Source organism: Nestor notabilis, unplaced genomic scaffold (genome assembly GCF_000696875.1).
Source record: "Nestor notabilis isolate BGI_N333 unplaced genomic scaffold, ASM69687v1 scaffold26209, whole genome shotgun sequence".
In the NCBI taxonomy this organism is placed as follows: domain Eukaryota; kingdom Metazoa; phylum Chordata; class Aves; order Psittaciformes; family Psittacidae; genus Nestor; species Nestor notabilis.
The window spans coordinates 23,311-49,367 of NW_009942742.1; the positions used below are offsets into that span (position 1 = coordinate 23,311).

A 26,057-nucleotide genomic window follows, 5' to 3' on the forward strand; every position below is an offset into this window, starting at 1 on the left:
GGGGGGCAGAAACCTCCTCCTAGCTCCACTTACCCGTTTAAAAAACTTAACTTTACATTTCAGAGCTTACCAGCTGCTTCTGTGGGTTGTTTGAGCCCAGTCATTTCTTGTCTTTGTATCTCTTCATTTTAAGATCTTGATAAAACTTTTACTGTATGTCATTACTCCTAGAATATTCCTTTCAAATTCACTGAAATATTATGGGCATAGTTGTAACATGTATGAAATAGTGTGTTTAATCAGACAACACAGAGTTGTTGTAGGGTGCATTTAAAGTTAATGATTAAAAAAACCTCAGATCTCTACCCTAATCTGTTTTAAATGGTACTTCTTACAGGTCAGGGATTGAAAGAAAAATTATTCCTTACAGCAATATTTACCATATCTTGTATAATTTTGGTATATTTAAGTACTTATATCTTTTTCAGGCATTCAGATCATAACAGCATCTTAAAAATATGTGAGATTAGAGAAGTTCTGATGTATACGAAGGTTTAATTAGAAGTTGAAAGTCAAAAAAAGGGAGAGGGGTTGAGGGCCTTAATATAAAGATGTGGAATTAAATCTGGAACTTGCAGCAGGAAGATGCTGCAACCAAAAGTTCAGAGAATTTCATAGCAGTTTTAACGACTAAATATCTTGAGCATGTCAGGATGTGTCACAGTGATGATATGTTTTATGAACAATATTAAACTGTGGTGTGGGTGTGTGACTGTTTTAGCATCCCCTCAAGTTTACTAGTGAAACTGGGACTTCATTATGCCAGCCATTGCATAACGTGCAGATCTTCTTTTGCAGGATTTGTTTTACTGAATACATTTTTTATTTATTTTTGTTATTACTGTATTTTATTTTTATTATTAAAATTTATTTTTAAAGAGGTGATACAGTAAAGAAGAAAGGAGTTACAGGAGTAACTGTAGGGGAAATTTATATGAATACATAGAAGAACTGTTGCCACTGTTAGATTTTTAATGCACACTTTTCACTGAGGGTAAATTTTAAGCATACATTGCCTGGAAGTTGTTGCTGCTGATACCGCGATGAACATGTGAGAAATCAACTTCAAGTATTATTTGTGTTGGATGATTTTAACTGTAAGAAAGCATCTCCTGAAACCTAAACATGAGTTCTACTGTGCTAAGTTTCCTTCTTATTCTTGCTTTTTAGCCATGTTATATTGCACATTTGTTTGTAACGGTATTAATTTATCTTGCTAATTTTCTTCTGCCATTAGAGGACATTATACCAGAGATAAAACCAGTATGAATTATTCTGTAAGAGGAATGTATTAATACATGTGTTCTAATCAATAGACTAAAACCCAAGAAATTCTTGACAGTTTAAACTCGAGCATTAAAGGACTGTCTCTGAAACCTTTGGTTCATTTTGTAAACACTTTCTAACTGTACAGTGGAGATGGAAACTTCTCAAGATTGTGAAGTTTGCTTGACATTTTTAAAAGAGATGAAGTTCTAAAAGCATATTAAAATGAATAACACATCAGAATGTAGATCATGAATTATGTATTGTCATGTTAGTATCATGCTGGGTTCCCTCTGTAGCCAATTCTTTCTCCTCTCATGAAGCCAACCAGTAGGTCCATGGACTAATGGGGGTGTGCTGCTTCCTGCCCAGACCCATGCCAGTGACTGTAATATTGGCATGTGTAATGTGTTCCTTCAGTTAATCTCTCGCAACATGGCAGTAATGATAAGAACTGAACCAGTGCTCTGGCTACCTGCAGGCACTGCTTGCTGCCAGAGGGTTTTAGGTTCCACTTTCTCTCACCTGTTCTCTCACAGCTGTTCCTCTGTCTCTCTCAGAGTTGATAACAGAATTTCTTTGTATCTCTGTTCCGTTGTATCTCAAGAAAATTACTTTTTCTAGAATGAGTGAGAAATCTGGTAAGCAAAGGAGAAGGGGACACAGAATATTTTGCTTATGGACTACTGCTGCTACTGCAGGGGCTTTCTGTTTGCATTGTGCCCAAGACTCTGAACCTTCAGGCGAGGCAGATGCTAGATCTCTTAATCCATTATTTTCAACTCCAGCTAGTAACTGAGGTGGACTTAGCAGGGTCTTACTGCATGAAGCGGAGTGCATGGCAGCCTGTGAAAGAGGTAGGACTCTTCAGGTCTGTTATATAACTTTGTTAATTTATTTTATATTGTGATAGTTGCCCTCTCAGTTGAGGCTTGTATTGATTGACAAAGTGTTTTGAAAGTCAAATACAGGCCAGCTGCCTTTCACCAGCTGTCAGCTTACTGAACAGCTCTAGCAAAGTTCTTGTGGCATAGCGTTTCTGTTTTGCTGCCGGAGCTGCTGTGTATGTTTCAGTTAATACAATTACTGAGTAAATGACTGTCTGACAGAACCACTGAATCTAATGTGAATACCGTCTTCTTCCTGTTCTTCTATTTTGGTCTACAACATCAAGAGCACTCTCAGTTATGATCAGGGACGTGCAGGATGTTTCTTTTAGTTTGAAGAAGCTAATGCAACAGAAATGTCTGTCTTAGATGATTTTTAGAAAACATAACCATCTTTTAGAATGATCTGCATGTTTGAGAGCTGACATGGTATTTATTATGTGTTGTGCAACCTAAGAGACTTTTAGTTTATACCCAGCTCAGAGTCTTGGTAAACTTCGTGTCTGGAGTCTTTCTGGGATTTATAGTAACTCAAGGAGAGGAACGGTTGTCTTGTTAGACAAGACAAATTGAAATCTTTATGTGCCCACGAGCTATGCAGTCTCATTTGAGAAGAATTCGATTCTTTTTTCTAGAACCTCTGCTGGGGCCAATGCTTTCCCCAGTACTCCAAAATAAAGGAGGTACTTGAATTTGTCTTTATGAATAGCAACTATTTATTAAAATTTTCAGTGAAACAGGAGCCTCTTGAGTGCTGTTGGTTTGGTGGTTTGGTTTTTTTTTAACTCCTTCCCCTGGAAAGCATTTTCTATAGTTCAGTTTTCTGTATGAATGTTTGAATCATTTTATCTGTCAGATTTTTTTTTCTCTAGTTCTCAGAAGTGTTCCTACACTGTGTAAACTGCTCAGTGTTTAGTGAAGTCCTAGTCCCAGGTAGGTAATTTGTATTTCTCTATTCCTTCCCTGTCCTCATCTGAGTTTCGTAGTGTGATTTTTATTGTCAAATAATAACCAGTGATTCCTGTTTCATATGTATGATTCTGCTATCTCTTGAGACCAGTTTTCTTTATTCTACTGATACGTTTTGAGACCAACATAACACTGTATATTGTTGTTGTGTACACCTCGATGCTGAGTCTTCTTTCCAGGTATTTCAGTGCACGGAAAGCAAGCAGAGTGGTGCTGTTGTAAAATGCCGGAGGTGCCTACTTGTAGATCTCTTTATGCCTCGCAAAGCCATCTTTTATAAACTCTTTTCAACTAAGCCCACGTGTCTGGGCAATGCACTCAAGTTTTGCCATCACAGGGTTCTGAGTGATGAACATGTCCTTCACTGCTGTCCCTGGGAGTGAGTGAGTTCAGACTAGTGCTTGACATGCTACTGTTTGCTGAACTTAAAGCACAAGCATATTGTGAAGCATTTCCAGTACAGTTAATTTCTTGTATTACTTTGACAGATCCATAAAAAAGGAAAATGTCAGGGAAACATCCGCTTCTTCATGTGGTGCATCTCATGTGCAATTGAAGTGCCTCATCCTTGTTTATTAATATAACCACATTGTTCACACTTCGCTTATCATGTAATGGCTGTGTAAGAGAAGGGTCCTGGTGATGCTTTCTTCCCTTGAGGAAGGATACTTCCTTTAGTGCTGTTTCTAATCTCAAATTAGAATTTAGTTCAAGTGAAGATTTCATACTTCTATATATGATTTCAGGAATGCTTAAAGGTTTCTCCAGTTAGAAGATGAGAGAAAGCCTTCTGATTATTTGGGTCTCTTCCTGCAACAGATGCTTTGCTAACCAAGTGCAGTTATGAAATTTGGGCAGGCATGAGCCTTAAAGGGCACCGTATTTGCAGTGCTGGCCTCAAGGACGTAGGCAACAACAACAGTATCAAATACATCAGTAGCCTTTGAGAAGGGCATAACCACCCTGTTGGATGTCATGTTCATGTTAAGCCAGCATTCTCAGTCCCCCCATTTGATTCCTTACAAAATATTTGGAAGCATTCCTTTTTCACAGCAAAGACTGTTAACCTTGTGCCATCTGTCAAGGAAGGTCAGAGAACTGTAATACTGAGGCCAAATTCAGTACTGAGACCTGACTTTTTTTAAGTACCACCACCATCTAGCAAGTCTTCCCTGAATCCCAAAGATACCTTTTGATGAGGACCTGCTTTTTTTGATTTTGCCTAAAGTAGCATTATCAACAGTTATTTATAGACCAGTCAAAATTAACTAGGTCAGTATGCTCCCTGAAAATAGTCCATCATCACCAAAAAAAAAGAAAAAAAAGAAGTCTACTCTTTGATACACTCAGGAAGTTGTGGTGTGTTTTAAACTACTTTTGTGTAATTGCGATCATCACTGGCCACTTGAAGTGGTCGCCTTGCTACTAGCTTGAGTTTCTTTCAGGAATTGCTTGGGCTCCAACACAGTATGCCCAATACTGCTTCCTCCTGAGCCATGTACGTTCTCTGTACCCTCATCATGGTTTACAGATGTTACCTATAGGAAGCTGCTCCAGGTGACCAAGATGGATGGTTGTCTTCTGGTGGGTAGAAGCCATCTGTTCCATGCTGACATGCATTTAAGAAAAACTGTCACATGTTTTACTATGGGGAGGTGGGGTAGGAAGCACTTGTTTCAATGGACTGTGATCCTCTTTCCTTGTCTGTTTTTAAGGTCCTATCATGACCGATATAGTGGCTTTATCCCCTAAGAAACAGTCAGGAATCCCCAAACTTGTTGATTTCTGTCACTTGCATTTGAAAGGCTTAATGCTCTCTTCCATGTACCAGGTTTTTGTGCACATGTGGACACATGCACGTGCACACACAAGGCTCAGTGTCAGAAAAGCACTCCGAAGGACTGCAGTCCTTTCTCTTTTATAATTTAAAAAAATCTTTGCCACCAACTAAAGCTCTTCTAGGGCTGTTTTCCAGTTTGATAATCCTCAGGGTGTCTCTGTGCTGTTTATCGCTATTCCATGTGACTTTGGTTGCCAGTATTGAATTTCATCTCACTGCCTGTAATACAAATCGTCTTTGCTCTACAGCTTGTTTCTGTTGTGCATTTGATGCTCTTCCTTTTTTTTTTTTCTTTTTGTGTGTGTTTAGCTGCACATTAGGATTAGTTGAGCTGGCATGTTCTCCAGACAGATAACAGACATTTATGACTCATTTTGTCTCTTTTGTAAGCTGATCTTGGCATTTGTGAATTTTCAGTCTTTTGCTCCATTAAACTGTTTGCAATGCATATTCTAGTCCCTTGCAACAATCTCTTTTGTGAAATGATACAACATCTATGCAATGATTTAAATAAATCCAGATCACCAGATCCATATTTTTTATAGAAAAGAAGAAAGGGTCAGGACATGTAATTTAAATTTTACTAGGACACTGGTAAAACAGAAATGATGATCAATTTTTTGTCATGACTTTGTAGTCAGCTTAAGAGTACTCTTTTTTTTTTTTTTTTTTTTTTAAGTTACCATTTGTTTTTAACTGTGTTGAAGTTAGTATTACTGTTATTGGAGACTACTGTCTATGTAGTTGTGTCAGCTTTTTAAAAGGACTTAAGATATTTTATGAGATGCAGGTATAGTACAGGATTTTTTTTGACCATGGAGTATGCAATTTCTTCCTGCTGCTTTGTGTGGTATTTACTGGAAACTGCAGCACTTTGGGAATGTTTTGGATGAGTCTTCTAGCCTCTCCTCCTTTATTCTCTTTATCAGTGCTGCCTCACAGCCGTGTATGCTTGCTTATTTAAAACTGTTTCTCTAAGACTGATGCCTGCAGAAATTAGTTGAGCAACTTATATTATATGCCTTCCAGGTAATAGCATTTGGTTTTCATAGCAGAGTAGGGAGCAAAGATTGCTTGTGCTTCAAGTGTACAGTTCTTCTTTAAAGCAAATTTAACTTACTTAGTAAATGGAATTTGTTTTTCTTAGGTAACTGACTGTGTCTGACTGCACAGTGTACTGTAACGGGTGAGAATGGAGTTGGCTTTCCCTTTGGAGGAGGAAAGAGGGGGAACTCTGGATTCTGTCTCTAGACTGTGTTCAGGAAGACCTGCTTTAAAATGAGAAACATAAGAACCTCTGCTTAGTTCATCCAAAGGAAAATGAGGAGATTATTTGCTCACAGACTATAAATACATAGGGACAGATTTTTGAAAGTAAAAAGCTTGTTTATTCAGTATAAAAAGGCATCTGTATTCCAAGTCAGGGAACTGAAACTAGTTTTGGAAAACTTATTACATCCATTTACTGCTGCTTTTAATTTTTGTTTTAACTCTGTATGTTTTGATACTCTTTTTAAAAGATGAACACCATGGGTGGAAAAATTCTGTGTACAGCTTTTTAGAATTTGAGCACATTAAGCCTCATTACAGAGCAGCACTTCAGTAGTTAGATGTTAAATCAAGTGTTATGCAAATTGACTGTGAAATACTGCTGATGAAGATGGTGATAGTACAGACCTAAGACTGGTGATCCATGCTTATCTGGCACTATACAGTGGATGCCTATCTCCAAGCAAAAACAGCCAGCTAGGGCTGTTCCACCTTTGAGCTTGGAGTAGTTCTATGACTCATTTTACTTTATTAAGAAGATTCAGGTGCCAGTAGAAAAGATTTTAAATTATTGTGTTAAGAGGCACAGGTGATCAGTAGCAGATGACATTTATTCAGGATTTCTTAAGGAACTTGTGTTTAATGTGGCTGAACTGTCTGTTGTGTTGTGTGTGACCTTTTAGTTTAAACTGTCTGGGTATTCGTAGAATAAAAATTTTTAAAAAGCAAATATGATGCCCTTTTTAAAAGGAGCTAAGCTGTACTCTCTCAAGACTACAGTTGAGCAGATCTGATTTCCTTATTGTACAAACTTTGAGAAATTCTTTGTTATTAAAAAAGAACTAACAAGCAGATGGGTAAACAGATATTTTGAAGAGAAGTCAGCTTGTCTTTGTAAAAGGAAAACACGGACTTGCAGATCCTCCAGACTCTTTGAAACCAGGGAACACATAGATGAAAATCTACATGGGAACACGTGTTCCTCAGAAGGTCGTTATAATTACCAAAGTCTTTGAAAATAATGTTTTTTGAATCAAAGGCTGTTAAAATTAATGGTGCCGTGAGATAAAGGGGAAGAATGTTTTGTAGATTTTTCAGTTGATTAAAACAGGTCCCTTCAACTGGGGCTGGATTCCCAGAAGGTTGTATTTGTGGATGTTTGGGGAAAAAGAGGGGAAGCTGTGAGGCAGTTATGCGATTATTAATTTTTTTATTTTTTAAAATTATTTTTATTTTCAGGTTAATTGAACCACCTGCAGAGTATAGCAGACAAAAGTGAATGGGCACAAAAATAGCTGCTGACATTCATTGTACAGTAATGAATGAGGAACAGATTTAGAAGGCTAATCCTGCGTGCATGCATGTAGTGATAGGCTACAAATGAAGTATTTCTATTCCAGAAGGCGGCTTTGGAGTAGTCACTGATGGTTCTCTGAATATGTCACTCGTAGTACTCTGCAATAGTGAAAAGGGTAGATGAAATGTCACGTATTACTAAAAAAGTAGAGAAGAACACAGAATGTGACACTGAGTAGATTTCGTGTGTATCTGAATTTTGAATTTTGTGTGGGGTTCTGTTTGCCTTGTATGAGAAAGGACGTAGTGTAAGTAAAAAGGAAATGGTAGTAAAGTGTCAAGAGGAATACTCTAGTTATCTGTAGGGACAGTTAACTTGAAAATAAACCAGAAAAATCTTGAGGGAGAATATGGTAAATACTTAGAAAATAAAAAATAAAATTAATAAGGTTCTGAATTAGAAATTATTTAATAGTTCTCTAATTCTGAAAGTGTCACAGCTCTCCTTTGAAACTTCTGCTAGAATTGTGGAAGTCACTGACACAAATTGCTGTGGAGAAGGTTTAAAAAGAGAATGATTTCAAAATGGAGTTAAATGGATTTGCAAGGGGCAGGTGGCAGGTAGCTGTTACAGACAGTGGTTCAGGAAGACCTTGACTGTCAGGCTCTGAGACAGCTTTCTGGGAAAATTACTAGTCTAACTCCTGCTTGCCCATCTGTCAGTTTTTGCTGTTCATGAGATTCTTGACCAGTTGGGCCTTTGCTCTCACCCACTATGGCAGGTTGTGGGTGCATTATTTTTTAATGGAGAGAGACGTGAATTACCAGAGTAACGTATCTGTGTCTGTAGTACATTGTGGTGTTTGATGTTTCTGAGCAAGTAATGCTAGGAAAAAAACCTGGATAAATCTTTAGAGGATGTTCTGAAGCTTGGCAGTAAAGTGAGTTAAATGCATGGAAATGGATCTCACTTTCTGGCCTTTGTGTGTCACTTAGCTATCATGATCATTTGACCTAGAAATCTCCAAAACTCCTAAGAAAATGCGATCTGACAGATTCATCCTGGGTGATGCATCAGTCATGAGATGATCAGATTGGCAGGAATTAAACATTAAAGGTATCCGGGAAGGACTAGTGGTTAGATTAATATTTTCAGAGAATGTTATTAAGGAAACAAGTATCAGGTGAATTCTTTACTGTTGTCCTTATGCATGTCTAAATTAGAAACATTCTAATTGTGTCTTATTATGCCTTCTTCCAAGTACAATACAGATATTCCTGTGCATCTTATAAAACTGTAAAATATTCTTGTATTCTAATGTTATTGAGAAATGGCAGGAGTGCTGGCAGGTTGCTTTTTGTCTGGTGTTAAGTTTTATACCATCCGTTATTACTTGCACCTAATTTCTTGTAATGCAGTACTTGGAAAATTTATTTGACAGCTGCTAATTTGGGTTTGAGCCTCAGTAACCAGCGTAAAAAGATACATTTTGATTTCTAGTTCTTCAAATTTAAAGCAATTAAGCAGTCACCTGTTTATAGCATTATCACTTAATAATTTGGTTTTATGTATCCATTAGTCCACTTTCTTTTACATGTTTGAAGAACAGCTTCTGCTTGTGTGTAGCCTAATGAGGGGAGGAGAGTCAGGGTTATGGGACCTCTTCTTGGGTGTTTTGTTCAAAGATTTTTAATGCAAAACAGTGTTGGAAACAGAATTCAGGTTTTTTTTAAGGAAATACCCTCCTTTGGGCTGAAGAGTCAGATTAATCTTTTCTGTTCTGCTGCTGGCCCTACTTGGTTTTAGTTTATATCTTCATAAAGGCAGGTGCGGGTTAGGCCAGGGGGCCATTGGAGTGGTCTATGCAAGTTGCAGCTTGGGCAGCGACCTGAGAAATCAAAGTCAGTCTGACGCCCAGAATTTCACCCACGGCCTGACCGCTGTTAGAAAGGTGTGGCTAAAGGTGCTTTTAGCTCAGTATCTTGTTCTGAGGATGAATAGAACATAGATTGGTTTTTTTGAATAATAGTTATAGGGAGGTAAATAAATGTAGGCTGTGACCTCAGTTCTTTTTTCCTTTAAACCATTAAGTGTACAAAAATTTTACTGATGTCTATTAGCTTCTTAATGTTTAAAGGCTTGAATCATTAGTAGAGTTGTGTTGTGTAGTGTTGTTGGAATTAAATAGGGATTATATAAAATGAAACTGCAAAGTTTTCTTTACACAGTTTGTAATCTTGAAGGTTGTCTGAATCCTGTTTTGCGCTTCCTGAGCTGTAAATTCAGAAGTCAGAACCCTTGAGTTAACCCTTTCTACGGCTTTTTTTGTGAAGAAGAATTTAAAATGTTTGTAACCTAAAGACCTCAAATACTTTATTGTAGATTAGGTATTTTTATCATCTGAACTAGAAGGAAATTGACAAAAATTATGTTCTAAACTAGTGTTCTATCAGTATTATACAGAAAAAATTAATGACTTTAGAGTCATAACTCAAGAAAAGCTTACATTGTTTCATCTGTTTTAAAGTATTCTAAGAAACTTAAGCTACTTCTTGTAAGAGTTACTGTTACCTGCTTTTTTAGTATCAGTGTAGGTAATATTTCTTTTATCCAGAGTAATGCGGCAAGGATGTGTCACACAAACCATGGCTGATAGACGTTTTGGTCAGTGTGATACCAACACAGAATGCTGGCTTTACATGATCCCAGGTTTTCGCTGGCACTGACACTGAATGGCAAATCTTGCATGTCAGACATGATTTCTGCAGAGCCATGTGGTTGTCAGTGCAGTGTTGTCTTCCCAGATGAGGTTTATCACCTAATCTCAGGGCTGAACTTCATCGTCTGGCTACAGTGTCTTTGTCCCTAACAGGCGAGTCCTCATGGAAACTGGGGGGGAACAGTTTAAATGCCTTCTGCACTCAGTTTGGATACAAAAGGGCTTGGATAGCTCCTTTTTAGTTCCAGTTTTATCTGACTTGGCCCATCATGAGGCGGATAGGCTGTTTTTGTATGGAATCCAGAATGGCTCAGGCTTCCTGCTCTTCTTGAGAGATTAAGCAGCTTCTGCACTAGCTGGGATCCAGATAACCTGAGATCCAGATAAAATGCATGTGGATAATTACAGACCAAAAGTCAGCTAATCTGTTAACCTTGATTTTAAAAACACATTGTTTTAGTCAATGTTATAAGTTTAAAATTATGCATGAAAGTTTGGTTTTCCATTGTAAGGTTGCATAAGGCCTTCTTTTCCTCAGTTACGCTGAAAAATGCTAGAATCCAGAAATCTTTAGCAATCAGCATTGTAAGGAAAAAAACCCTGTCTTGGGGAGTGAAAGTTTGCTCAAGTAATTCCAGGCATTACACCTGTTAAAACTTTCATAGTATTTGAATTTGGTGAAAACAATGGGGGTTTGACACTGCATAGAAGCTGCCTATTTTGCTGAAATGTTGCTGGACTCCTATGACTCATTCTAAAGCCTGGATGTGTTGTATAACGGGACTTATTTTGAGATTGTATTATAACCGCATGTTGTCATGGAAGCAAGTGTTAGGAGCTTCCAGTGTTTCCATGGTGTAAGAATGAATAAAATCTGATGAGATACCTCACTAGTAGTTGCATGGTAAAGATTTTAGCCTTAGCTCTGAGCAGTGAAAAGACAAAGCATCTGGATAGGAATATAAAGCGATCAGAAATGCAGTGAAAGTAATAGTGTATATTTGGGAAGAATTCAGCATGTGTAAAGATAAAATGCTAATGCCACTTACGTGTACAAAGCTTTTTGTAAATAAACTATGGAGTGGCTTTAGTACATAGCCACTTTATGTGTAAATCAAGTAATTAATTTTCCAAAATGTTCTGACATTTACGTCTGGAAAAGCTTATGCATTTTGATTAATGGGTTGTTATAGACAGCTTTTCTTGTATGGTTTTCTGTTAGCTGTTTATTGATGTGAGGCAAATGACTGCACATGCTCAGTGTTTTAGGGCAAATTTGTTTATTTTTATAAAGAGATTTTTGGACAGATGCAAGTCTGTACCCTTAAGTACTTTGAGGTCAGTGGGGTGTTCTAAGTAAGTGAATGTGAATGTTTCTTATCCTAAAGAAAAAAAAGATCATGCTTTAGATTAGGTTCACATGCATCTTTTTCATATTTTATGAATAATGTTTCTTACATATTTTTCCAACCCATCAAAAAAAATCTCCAACCAAAAACTTGTGGAGAAGAGTAGTGGGGTAGTTTTGAGAGTTAACTGATGCATTTCTAGTATTGAGAGTAGTGTCAGAGCGATATAGATATAGGACATCTTCGCTATTGGAATGAATTATGAAGAACAAAATAAACATGCTATCTAGGAAGGTTTAATTATTCCCTGAATAATTTAGGAATGATTGGAAATTGTGTTCTGAGAGTGTATAAGTAGTGTCATATCTACTAAAGCATGTAAACAGTACCCAACTTTTATTGCTGTATTTTGATTTAATAGTGTTCTCAGGAGTGAACAGAGTCTATCACATCTGTTTCCTACCACAGCATACCCTTTCTACTGTGAATTTCAAAAACTAAAATATTGGCACCCTAGAGCTGCCATTATTTTTCTATGATAAATTTTTTTTTTTTCTGCACCTGATTTCTTCCTTATGCTGAAACTCTGTCTGGGTTTCTTTGTGGACTCTTTAGCATTATAATGAAAGCTACTATGCTTAAGGCTGATGTTACTTTAAATGGAGTTTTCTAGGCCTTGCATTAAGTTGCAAATTAAATACATTAAATTAATTCCCCGTAGCACTTATGAACCTAAATGAGGAGCCTCCAAATTCTGTTTTGAGCTTGCAGTGCTGGATTGCTTGGTGAATACAGATGACTAAGCTGTTGCATAGGGTTCTGTGCTAGACATTTGTTTAGTATTGGAAAAACAGAAGTCACAAATTACCTTTATTAAAATCAGTATTAACTTTGTGTACATTTTGTATATTATGGGTTTGGAATATAACTCAGATTTCAGCAGTCCCTGAGGGATTTGGCAGGACAGATTAGTTTGAGCTAAGTAATTCTTTCTGAACAGCAGATGTAAGAAGTGGACAGTGGTGGTCTCATTTATATGAAACCTTGACTGTCATGCCTGTAAGGGTCCATTTTTAGATCCTGACAGAGAGAGGAGAGATTAGTTGCTGCTGTTCAGCTGTTTTTGTAGATGAAGATTGCAATAGAGAATTGACAGTAAATAAATTGCTGATTTTTCTGTAAGTTCAGGTCATCGTCACCATCTGTGATTTTACAGATACTCTGCTGTTACTGTTTTTCCCCTTCAAAGCTATTTATTTATGTTTTAAGTTCAGAGATTTAAGTTCATTTGAGTTCACTGTAAAATGCTGTGGGGTTTGAGGAGGAAACTAGGTTACAGAATCAATTTGTTGACTGAGTTTAAAAAACCCCAACAAACTAAACACAACAAAACCAAACCAACCAACCAGATAACCCATACAGTTCAGACCTATTTAGCATTCTAGCTGTGTGTCTTTAGAATAGAGTGCTCACACAGATAAGATTTTTAAAAGCCGTAGTGTACTCTGAAAAAAGTGAGGTCTAAGGTAAAGTCACAAGCATTCAGACTGGTCTTGTGAATCTACAAGGGCTGCGTAGGTAAACATTTTCATCTCTGGCATCCAGAAAAACTTTCATATCTTTGTTACAGTACTTACCTGGACTGATGTTACAGCTCAGAGATGGCTTACTTGGCTTCAAAATCTCTTAGTAAAACAGTTATGTACTAACCTACCTATCTTCATGTATGCATACCCTGACAGGCTTCAGGCTCAGCTTCTTCATTTCTGTGCTTTCTGTCCAAACTCTCCTAGGAGAAACCTGGGTTGCATCAAGGTAGAAAATGAGGAATTATTATTTCTTCATCCTTGGGAGACCATAATAATCAGTCTTTGCTCCATCACAGCAAGGAACAGGGAGAGTTCTTGAAGGGGTAGGAGGGTCAGAAACCCAAATCTGAAGCCAAAAAGTTCTATACCCTTACATCGGTGCAGAATGATAGGCAGGCTTAATTGTAACCACCCATGGGTTGAGGCTATCTAAATTAAGTTTCTAATTTACCCTGGCCGGTGTCTCTTAAGGTTTTATATTAAATTAATGTACTGTTGAGAACCTGTATGGAGTATGCTGACTTGGATAGGAGCGTCTCAACAACACCTTCACCTCTATGAAGTACTCCTGATAGAAATTTGTGACAGCATTTGTACATGAGTGGTTAGAGCTGAGAAAGTGCAATGCATTTAACTAATTTTAGCTACTGTGTATGAAATAGATATGGCATCCATATCGAAACTGGAGAGTTACTGTACTAATGTGCTGAGTAAGGTGGACAGGTGAGTTCATTTGCTGGGAAGTGCATTTTTAAAGCAAAGTAATGGTCTGTTGATAAGAGAACCTTTCTCACATGGAAGAAATAACAAACCTGTAGAGAAGGAAAACCTTGAGTCATACTTATATTAGTGGTATTCTCTTTTTAGGGTGGTTCTGCTTACTGTTCTCTGTATTAGGTGTGCTTTACCCTCTAGACTAGTTTATCAGCAAGGACAGTACTAATGCCTGGGTAGAATTGGGACTTTGCAGTTTTCAAAATTCAGATACAATGCAGCATATTAGCATGTCTGACTGTGTTATATGCTGTTTTGATATATGAGCATTGTTTGGAATTTTAAGTCAATACTTAAATGATTGGTTATGTTTAGCTAGTTCTACACTTCTTTAGCTCTTGTGAAACTTGTTAATTACTTTTTTTTTTTTACATTCTGTGAAATTTTCTTTTGGCAGTAGGGAAATCCTTGTGGTATGCTTTATTTCCAAATGCCCTTGATGATACATTTTTATTTTAAAGTCCTGGAGAAATACACTAAGGAAAAATACACGTCTTAAATTTATTGCTTAAACAAGTCACTGACATGCAGTACTGAAGACCTGCCCGGGCCACGGGATAGGACTTAGGAGGAATATGCAGAGAGAGTGCATCAGTGTTCATGCTAGCTGTGTGCTTGGATTGAGATGCTCTGGGCAGCATACAGCTAGCATGGATTCTGAATGCGGATGGATGGCAGTTGTGCTTTATTCTTTCCACTGTTGGACCCCACCAAACAGCCTGTAAATCCCTGAAGGTACGTTTAGATAAGTATTGACTTTTATGATTTTGAGGAAGATGGATGCAGAGTTCTTAAAATAGCAGGCTTAGCTAGTGAAATGTCCTGTGGCACTCTAGGATGTAGTTCAGAGAAAAGATATAAAACTACACTGCCAGACCTTAAATTATATATCTCTAGAAAGGAAATAACGCCTCTTATATTTAGCCTTGTCATTGGGTACTGAATCAGATTGTTTTTTCTTACCACTTCTAAAGTTTTGTTCACTTTGGAAGCTATTCTATTTCCTACTGTCAAGAAGAGGTAATGAATATGGGCGTTTTTTCATCAGTCAAGTCATTTTAACAGATGTTGCTGATTTTTGTGGTATCTGCTTGAAGGCAAGGGAAGGGATAAAGTACAAAGTTATTTTTGGAGGATTCTTCCAGCTATTATAATTGTTTTTTGAAGTAGTAAATGTTGGTCATTGAGGTTTTAAAAAAAGACCTTTGCAGTCAACATTGCTGGTCAAATATTGGTACTATTTTCCTTTTCCCATGGATATTGTTGTTACCCAGCTGTTGAGTGGGTGTTGTACAGAATATGGAAAGAAATGATACTTGACCTAATACTATTCGTAAGAGGTTACTGGCACTTTTAACAGGTTGCTGCAAAGAAGTGTGCACTGTACATTTGATGTAGTAATTTGAAAGACTGAAATGCTGATGATTCAGCTTTGTGTTAGCAACAAATTGTTCCGAGTTAGTATGTAATATGAAAGCACAACCTAATCCTGAACCCCCTCTGGTTATGAAAAATCACTTAGCGCTTGATATTAGAGTAGGGCGGTTCATGCTGGTAATGCATACAGTCTGCAGAGAATGCTCGCAGATGTAGGCTTTCTGCAGTCAGAAGATGAGCTGCCAAACCTGTGCAGCTTTAGTTACGTAACTGCTTTTTCTTGCTTTGAATTATGCATACAGCCCACTGCCTCGCCAGGGACTTTATTATTTCTATTCCTACCAGTGCAACTGCAGGGCAGGCTCTGCCTTACCTCCTGTGTGAATGTAATTGGGCAGAATGATCCCCATGGCTCTCAAATACCTAACTACTGTCTTTGAGTATCTTTTGCTTTCTCTGCTGTCTTTTTTCGTTGTGTTTTTTTGGGTGGGTTTGTTTTTTTTTTTTTTTTTTTTTTTTTTTGTTTGTTTGTTTGGTTTTGTGAGTTTGTTTATTTTTTTTTTTTTATTTTGTGGGGTTTGTTGTTTTTTTTTTTCTGTTTGATTTCATTTAGTTTTCACAGTGATCATTCTAGATAAGCCTTACTATGCATTGATTATGTATTCCTTTCCTCTTCTTCCCATGGTTTTTTTGGACCAAAACTCTGTATTCGCTTTCCATACTTGCATAACACTGAATTTCAGTGTGGTGTAAGCTTTTTCACTGGAGGTTGCCCTGGCACACCATGCAGCCCTGGATGAGTTAGATATTCTGCATGTACCTCATGTTCCTTGGCTGTGTTTTAGTGCTTGAACTTTTTGCTCTTGGAACTGCAAGTGCCTTTGAGTTTTTGTTTTGTTTAATTATTGATATCTTACTGGTATCATCTAGGAACTAAAGGCAGGAGGACTTCCAGAAAAAAACTTGTGCTGTTACCAGTTACCTGCTACATCATTTTCATTCTTTTGCCGCTGAAGCCAGCATGTCTTTGAGCACTCTGGAGAGATGTGAATTCCTTTGTCTTACTACTTCTGCATTGTGTCTTTTCCATTCCTGTTTGGAGGAGAATATAAGAAGCCATACAGCTGGGTTTCCAAGAACTATGGTATTCAGCATCTCCTTCCTTGCCTTCACTTTCTTACTTAGCACGTTTCAAAGCTCATTTTCTTTTTAATTAAGAGGCTACTTGGTCTATATGTTTTCAACAAAGTTGATACCTCCAGGAATAAGATGTTCATTTTGAATCTGGAACGTCACCTATTTTGGAATTTATTACATATGCAAGAAAAAAGCCTTATACCCAAACCCCCTTGCTTCTTCCTTTCTATGTTTTAATGATTAGACAGTGTCATGCTGGGTAGAAAATAGAGAGAGTATTGATATGCAAGTAAAATGAGTGGTATGCATGCAGCCTGCTAAACCTCAAGCAATCTTAATAACATCTGAAAAAAAAAGTTTGAAGTTTGTGGCCTACAAAAGCAGCCATTTGGCACACTGTTGCCAAAGAGGATACTGATATAGAGGCTTTGATACAAGACACGGCATCCATCCAAATAATCCCTGGAGGCTGGGGAACGTGCCTCAGAGTTGCTCAGTATTAATGCCTCTGTGGAAATTTCTCAAAGGAGAAAGAGTTAGTTGTGATGTGCTGTTTATCTATATGCAGCTTCTCAGCATTCTTCCTTTGTGCCTTTGCTTTTCATTTACAAAATCTAGAGATTACTGTTATCTAGAACAGAACAACCTGGATGCATCTGCCCGTGTGTATTAGTGGGACACAGTCCTCCAGCTCCCTGATAGTTCAGAAGGAAAAGACATACCTACCATGTGCATGTGCAGTCTGCGAATGTTTGTATGACCAACACGTTCCCAGCTTCCTGTCACTGGCCAGAAACCTTTCTGTCTCTGCATTTATGAATATTGCATTAATGATATGTTATGCAGTACTTGATAACATCCATTCTGGGTAGATGATGAGACATGGCAGCTCTTGTTGATTAGGGCAGCATCTGTCAGTTCCTATTTATCTCTTAATATCTATGCTATAAATAACTGGAAATCTTTGTACTTAGGTCTGTATTTCTGGTTTTTTATTCTGTAAAAATTATGCTAACTCATTATTTAAATATTCAGATATGCTGCAGGAAGGTGTAGAGTGAGAGGGAGAATAACCATGTTTTAATGCTATGAACTGATGAAATCTTTTCATTTTACCTAAATACAGGACAGCTGACCAAATCAAGCTTTGTTTCCGATTGGCTAGTGTACATTCTTAATATATCCAGCACAAGGTACTTAGGTTCACAGCAGATTCATAGCACAGACCTATGGGGCAAGAGCCAGATGGTGTGTGCTGTGGCTGCCTCACCAGTGCAAAAACTGGTGGCGTGTCTGCTGCTGAGAAGACTGCATGACCACTACTTTGAGCCTCATTCTTCCTTCTGTAAGGCTAGGAATATAGATGTCACTGTTTAGTTGTCAGTTTTCACATAGACTCTGGGAAGTTAACTCTTGATCCTAACCTCCTTTTAGAATGATGAATTGAAAAAAAAAGAAAAAAGGCTGGTAAATATAATATTCAACAGCGTGATTAAATCAAGCTAGTTCCTCATTATGTGCTTTTTTTGGATGTGGGAGTAGGAGTTGTTTTGGAGCTTTTTTGTTGTGAAAATTCGGGTAAAAATGTAATGTAGAGATCATGCATCCTTGGCATTAAAATCTAAATGAGTAAAATAAAGAATTTGTATTTCTTTAAATTTCTAAACAATGTGTACCTTAAAATCGTGGTCTCACTGTGCTGCTGTATTTCATGAAAATGCAACTCTTAACAATAACAAGAATTACTTTGTGTTAATAATTTTATGGCCTGAACAAATTTGTTTTCTTTGGAAGTTTAATGTTAAAATATCATTAATATGTGTTAAAAAATAACATTGTTAATTAATATATTAATAATAATTAATATATTAATATATGTTAAAATAATATCAGCCCATTCAAAAGTCATATACTTTTCATCATAAGCTTCTTTAAATTCTTTAGTTTTCAGCTGTCCTAGAGCATTCAGAAAAGTAGAGGAATTTGAAAATACCTAGATGTAAACCTTGGACAAGTTTTAAGTTGGTAAATACAACAGATGTTGGGGATAGTATGAGCTTATGGGAGAAAGAAAATAACTAGACCTTTCATAGCTTTTTAATAAAGTCAGATGACTTTTGCCATCTGTTCAATAATTTCTACATTGCATTGATTATTTATGCCCAGCAAATTGACTGTCGTGTGGTGGTTCGATGGTGCTCTTTAAATAGAGTAGGAGAGTACACAGCATGCAGTACTAGCTAAAACAGCATTTAGTCTTTCTTCCTATGATGATAATCTAGAAAACAATCATATTTTTAACTTTCTGGGGTTTGGTTTATTTTACTTCCACTTTTTTTGCAAAAAGGACTATTTGTGGTGTTAGTTTCATGACTACTCATGATGGTGAAATGGGAACGCTCAAGCTCACTGATTTAGCAAGGAGCCCAAGAATGGAAATACATCAGAATCTTCATATGCAGCCTAAGCAGCCTTCCCAGCATCAGCAGCGGGCACTGAGCGTTTGTCCATCTTTTAGTTCATCCACACTGCCAGGGTCTTCCAAGCACAGAGGAAAATTTATAAACCTACGTGATAGTGTAAAAAAGAGTCCTACAAAAAGCACAGCAAAAGTAAAAGCTGCTAGTGGTTGGGTGTCTGATGGCTCGTGTTCTAACTGTTCTTTAGAAAAGGTATGTATTGCACAGGTATTGACAGATGTGTGTTTTTAATGCCAACTCTAGAAAGCATATAACTTTTTTTTTCTGTCTGTAGTTTTATCCCTGCTATTCTAGAGACTTTGTGTTACTTCATTTTCTTTCATATTTTATTGCTAGAAATCAAAGCAGCAATATTTGAAATTTGTTTGGCAAAAAAATATTACTGCTCAGTGTTGTCCCATTAAGATTGTTGCTTTGTGTACAGTATGGACTTTTTACAGTAATTTCTTGAAAGTGAGGAAAGTCTGGCTTGCTTGATTTTTGTTCTCCAAAATGTGTCTTTTACTACATTACAAAAAGCAGCATTATGGAATTTGCTGGTTTAGTTGCTCTGCTCCAGGATGTGTATGGTGCTCTGATTTCATTTCAGGTTAGTTGGTATTTCTTTACAGAAGGAGTTACTCTGCGTTGGTTAAACATGAGAAAATGGATGTGTTCTTCCTTTTTACATCTGGACTAGTGTTAGATTTGGAGGCATTCATTTCAACTGATCACTTAAAGGCATTGTTAGCTCTTTTAAACATATCACTTTGTTGTAGGTGTTGGCACATTTATTTGGACTGACAGGCTCTGCTAAATATGAGCTATTGTTCAAGTCATGCATTCCTGTATGTAGTAGTGCATAATAATTGTTTGTTGTGGTTCATGTATATTCAAACCAAGGTTTTTAACTGGCCCACTACCTTCTTTCTAATTTGTGTCCATTTAAACTAGTATAATTAAATATTTCAGTCAGACGTGTTTGTTTAAAGTTATTTCAAGGATAAGATTTTGTTTTTCAGAATTGTTTAGTGTATTTTTGGAGAATTCCTAAAAATTACAAATGTTTCTTGAAAATTCCTGGGAAGTAAAGCATTGAAGGTGATACTCTGGGCTATTGGAGCTTATTCAGATGCTCTCGGATACCTGTATGATATAATCATTTTCAGACTGATTATGTGCCATGATAAAATAAAAGTAGTGGTGTTCTTTTACAAGGAAGTCCCAGGTCGTCTTTTGCTGACGATTAAAAATACTTTAGTTTCTTGTATTGTTGTGACTTGTGGTAGCCATAGCGCCTGCATCAGTTCACTGTATTTCATGAAATGTCCAAGTGAAGACAGTCGTACCTTCGTTTGAAGTTGAACATCCTGTGAAAGTGGTTGCCGGTGTTGTCACCTCTTTCCTCACCCACATGATAGCGGAGGATAATCTAGAGTAACATAGCCAGGATACGTGGAGGAGCAGGGAGCAGCTTTTAAGCTAAATCAACAACACAAAGGAAAAATACGTCGACAGTACTAACAACTTAGGAGACTGGAACCTGAAAGAATTAAAGGAATTTGAACAATATCAGTTTTAAAATAATGATAGAAATTAGAACTGGTTATAAGGATTCTTGAAGCATTTGGGAATGACAGGCCCAGAGAGATGTGGGAGTTAAGAATTGAGAAAAGAGAGAAAGCAGGGGAAGAAAGCTGCCATTGGAGTGCAGATTGTTTGGCCCATAAGGAAATGAGCTGCGACTTGGTCAGTTCTTTTACTAAGTGGATGGGCAGGGACATGTATGGTCAGTACCTAAGAATAATTTCAGTTTGGTTTTAACCTTCTCACGTTGCAGGAGTTGTAACTGTAAAGCTGGATTTTTTCTGACCTGCTAATGTTAAGCTTTTCAGCCCTAATGCTGTGTAATGTTTTGATATGTAATATGTGTATATCTGAAATTGTGGTTAACAGGATTTTTACTATGTACATACATGGGAAGCTACTTACTTTGGAACAGGGCAGACTTGAAGCAGTGGTGTATTTTTCGCATGTGTAGGGCTGAGTGATTGCTCAAGCTACTTAATTCGATCTGTCCTCTAAAGGTTGCATCGCTCTTCCAGTAACTGGAGGTTTGTTGCCCTGGGTATTTCCTGCATCCTTTGCAAAATGTGTAGTATCACTTTTCTAGACCGATTTAGATGTTCCCTCACCCTTCTTTTTTGTAACTCTTGAAAGATTGTGCTGTTGTCCATAGATGTAATGATGCCTAAATTACATTGGTAGTAAACTCTCAAGATACCAAATCTTGTTCTTACTTCTTCCAATAAGTGCAACCTTTTTCATGAGCTGTTCTTTTTGGGTAGGTTGAGCTGAAAAAACCCTTTGTAGAAATACTGTATGTACATTTATTAAGAGTGGCTGCTCTTGGGCTGTTTCAGGTTTCTTTAATATTTGCTTTTACTCTTTAACTTGGTGTATGCTATTGTTGCATGTTGCTTTGTGTTTTAAAAGATCTCAGACTCTTAAAATATGCTTAATACTATTATGTTCTGGTGTTCTAGTTCATTTTCAGGATTTATTATTTTCTTTGTCATTATGCTTCATTTAGAGATCACAAGAATGTCTTGTAACAACTAAGTTGCAAGAACTTTGATGCGCTGTTCAGCTTGTAATTTCAGTGGTAGTTGCCAGTAGTTCATGTTGCTGGCAGCTTGTTGACAACCAGTATGTTAACATCTCAAAATGACTCGAATCAATGTTTTGCTAAAAATGCTATTTGTAATCTTGTTCCCTTGCAGGTGAAGTGTCAGTAGGTTTTGTGATTATTATTTTAATGATAATTCCTAGACTAAAATTCTACTGGTCTGATGGTGTATGGTAAATCTATATGAAGATCTTTGAGAGATAGATTGAATCTACTATCTTCTGTACCTTTGACTAAAAGAATTTCTTTGGTTTTTTTGCCCAGTTCAGAAACCTTAATGTACTTCTGGTTATACCCGTTTATCAAAGAGGAGTATTAGCTTTGTTCAGTGTTATCAACTTTAGCCAGTGTTTCCTTGCTTTTGTATACTGTTGTGTATTGGTGAAGGGCTTCTGTTGTGAAATGAGTCCACAAAAAGCCTGAGTCCATCTGTTGACATGAACAGGTTTTCTGTTGGACCCCAAAGTTTCATCACTCTGTACTGCAAGGTGAGTAGCTTGGTATGAATGAGCAATCTGGATATGTCTTACTACTTTGGGTTCTTCAGCATTGGCATGTTGCTGAGAATGCACTGCCATATACTGCGTGGTGAAAGTGGCTGTTTGTAGGTATAGTCTAAATCCATATGCTATTTCAGAATTCTTTTTTAAGCTGTTAAGTTTGAATCTTGTTTGTTTTAAAATATTTTTCTGTTTTTCATTATTTTTGATATTTTGTTGGTGATTTTTAGCCCACAGAAGCTGTTCCTTCCTCTTCTCCCATTGTCCCTGTGATCCCTGTCCCACCAGTCCCTGCTGAGACCACTGTCATCCCATCCACCATACCACAGGTTTTTATTACTTTTTTTTTTTTTTTTTAATGTGTGTGTTAAATTTGTTAAACGTTTTTTTATGCAATTTATTTCATTGCTTTGTTTAAATTCACCTTTTGGTATTCACACACACAGGTTTGAGATGAACTGTGAAGTAGACGAATTAGTAATACACTAGTTTCATCTTAATTTTTGTTTGGTTTTATAGCAGATTTCAGTCAATTTAAAATACCTAGATTTTCATATGCGAGCATATTAATAAGTTGTGAAATAACTAAAGAAAAAAGCAAACAAAAGAATGGAATGAAGTCATAGGACATTTTGTGTTCGTATAATTTTAGAGCCATTTCATCCTTGCTAAAATGTTATTGCTTGATTTATTTGTGAGAAAACAATTCGCTATCCCATATACAAATACTTAATGCATGTCTTTCACTGATTGCACTTGCATGAAGTTTCCAGTGTTTTCCAGACATTTGTTGGTATTGGTGTCCTTGGGAGCACTATTGTGTCCCTTGAGGGTTCAATTCCCAATGTATTTGCCTTATAAAATGTGCTTCCCTTCTGGACGTTCATCCTTTAGGTTACATAATGTCAACATACAGAAACCCCAAGCAAATGGTGGGGAGGAGAAACAAAAAAAAACCCCAAACCCTGTCAAGACAAATGAAAGCAGTGACCATAAGTTAACATTAATATCCTGCAGTGTAACTTGGAATATGTTACGACAGCATGGCAAGCGATGGAATAATTTAGGATAGGTAGCAGTGACATTTATAGAATCGTATTCTGCTTTGATTTTTGTTTTTGTAACTTTACTGTCACTTTCAGTGCAAGTGTCTCAAATGATGAAAAGATGGGCCACTTTTTGGAATTGTTTGGTGACAGTTATTTATTGACTTTAAAAAGGAATGAAGCTGTGCAGAACATTACTGGGATGTTTTTGTAGTAATTATGTCAGTATTTTTTTCTGAAGGTCTGCTTTCAAGCCACATGACTAAACTTGCAACAGGTGCTAATCTTTTGTTTAAATCTCTGCTACATTCTTGAATTTTATGTAATCCAGTAATTATAAAAAGTTTTACAGTTTACAGGCTGTAAAAAATATTGTTGGCTGTAATAAATATTGCAGCTTCTAGTGGATGTGCGTCTATGCAGATTTGTCACGCACGCTTTTCCCAACAGACAGACCAGAGATTTGATTGGTTTCAGAAATATTTCTCACAGAGGGATTCTGCCCACATCAGGATTTGAGGCACATTGACTAGTGCAACCAGTGGACTTTTGATGTCAGCCTTGATGGGTAAAGATAACTGAGTTTCCAGTGGCATTTACTTCAGGGAATTGCCACTAGGCTAAAGTTAATTTAAAATAAAATAATTAGTTCTATATGTATTTATATTGTCTTTGTCTGCCATTGCTGTGACAGTAGTACTGTCTCTGATGATGCTCAATTACAGGCAGAAAAGTAAGAATTGAGTGATCTGTGCCTTTGTCTTCTGAGTGCATAGAAATGTTTGCAGGAGTTGAATAATTCTGCATCATTGCTGATTCTAAGCAATTAGAAAATACCACAGAAAATTATAATCAACTTTGGATTTGGCAGATGCATTTTTGTGCAATAGCTATGTCTCTGTGTTTTGTTAATCACTTTTACCCCTTAGGCAAACCCTTAGTCTGCTTGTAAACAAACTTGTCAAATGGCTCTAAATATTTGAAAAGCCCTGGCACAGAAGCTTGAAAGTGTTAAGTAATTTGGAGAGCTTTTGCAAGCCAGAGTGAAATTCTAGGTCATCCTTCCAAAAACATTTAATGTTTTGATTTGCATGTTGTCTTGTGTCTTTGCAGTGTCCAGGCACACCTTTGGAATGCCTGACACAAAGCTTTTCTCCTTCCTGCTTGGAAATGATGGTAATTTACTGCTTCTTGATGGAGGATTTGGATAAATGCAGGAAGAGTGTTAAGAACGGTCTCTTAAGTTATGGAAGATGTTTTGCATCGGTTAGCTAGTTTGTGCCTCAAACATAATATTCACGTAGAATCTTCACCTCCTAATAGCAATTTGCATTTAGTTAGTCTTCCTTTTCTTTTTCTAAGACATTAAAACGCTTGTCAGCCTCAAGAAAAGATTCATGGGAAGGCAGCTGTCACTGACGCTGCTTTTGTTAAATGTCCTTGGGTATTGCATGAAATTAATAATATTAAATTATTTAAAAATCAAAAGTTGAGTGAAATGTAAAGAATGTGACTGAACTTTGAAAATTAATCTTTGTTTTGTTTTCTGTTTCTAAATTAAAAATCTTTTCATAGTTGCTACTTGAATATAAAATAAATATATGTACACTGGTCTCTTGTAGATCCAGTGGAGATGAGAAACGTAATGCTTCATATTCCATCAAGTTCTCATTAATACAATGCATTGTTTTGTTTAAGGTTTATTAAAATTGTGTTAATTGTAAAGCTCTTACAGAGATAGTGATGAATAATTTAATTGATTGGTATTTTTGATGAAGGATCTTTTAAATTTGATTTCATGTTAGTAGATCTTGCATTTGAATAAGAAATTAGAATGTAACTTAATGGCAGAAAATGTGAGGGATGGCATTGTTTTGACACATTTTTATTGGGATGCTTGTAACTGATAGCCGATTTCTGTACATGCTTCTACTAAGAGAACTGCTGGGTGAGACAAGTTTTTGATAGCATCTTTACAGTCATTAAGCTTTAGGAATCATGAATTCTTCAGAATTATGTTGTCATGGTATTGAAATTAAAATGCAGAATATGAATAGTGTAGGTCTTTGAGTTTAGTGCTAGCTTCTATTGCAGCTTGTTAAACTGTCCCTAAATATATTTCTGCACACATAAGAGATTAAACAAATAAATAATGTCTTAATTTTAAAAATAATGGATCTATGTATATAAAAATATCTTAAATTCGTGAAAGCAGTAAGGAGATTAACTTCCATATATCTGCATATTTGGTTCATTGGTTCTTAGAGAAGGTTAGATGCTGCCTGTTTCAAAGGCAGATACTTGATGTAAAAATAGGAAATTTATTTATTTGGATGCATTTCACATATAAATCCCGTGAGTCTGCATGGATGTTTTTTTTTTTTTTCCTTTTTTTTCAGTTGAAACTACATTTTTGGCAGAAGAAAAACTCAGTAACATCAGAGAGTAAACGTGTTAGTTTACTCTACTGATTCCTGGCTAGCAAGAACACTATATTATTTCATATGTGTAGCAATAATATCTGACTACTTACTGCTTGTGAATCTGTAACGATTTTCTGATGGAAGCACACGCGCTATGTGGTAGATGAAAGCCTGCTGTGGATTTGCTTTCACAAGTCAGTTTTCTAGATCCTTTCTCTCAAAGTTTGGATTTCTGTAAGTTTCCAGTTTGCAGGTTGAAGAGGGAAGGGGGATGTTGATGGAGGAAAGGTGTTCCTGGTAGGAAGAAAGAGGAATAGTGGTTGATAAAGCAACTTCTGAATGTCATACGACAAGTACTACAGTAACTGACATGTCAAAAGGTGGCATGACTCAGTTTTTCTTTTGAAAAACAAGATAATAAATGACAGAACTTGTATATAAAATACAAGCTTGGAGTTTTGGAAGAG

At 36.7% G+C, this 26,057-nt stretch overlaps 1 protein-coding gene across 1 annotated transcript in view; it reads left to right on the forward strand.

The window, feature by feature from the left end:
- Window positions 1-26,057, forward strand: part of LOC104411189 (disks large homolog 1) — a gene marked incomplete at both ends in the record, with an annotated part of 52,296 nt that overhangs the window by 16,076 nt on the left and 10,163 nt on the right. Inside the window, one exon of the mRNA XM_010021558.1 lies at window positions 22,352-22,450. Coding sequence (XP_010019860.1) covers window positions 22,352-22,450 — 99 coding nt within the window. The remainder of the gene's footprint in view (window positions 1-22,351; window positions 22,451-26,057) is intronic.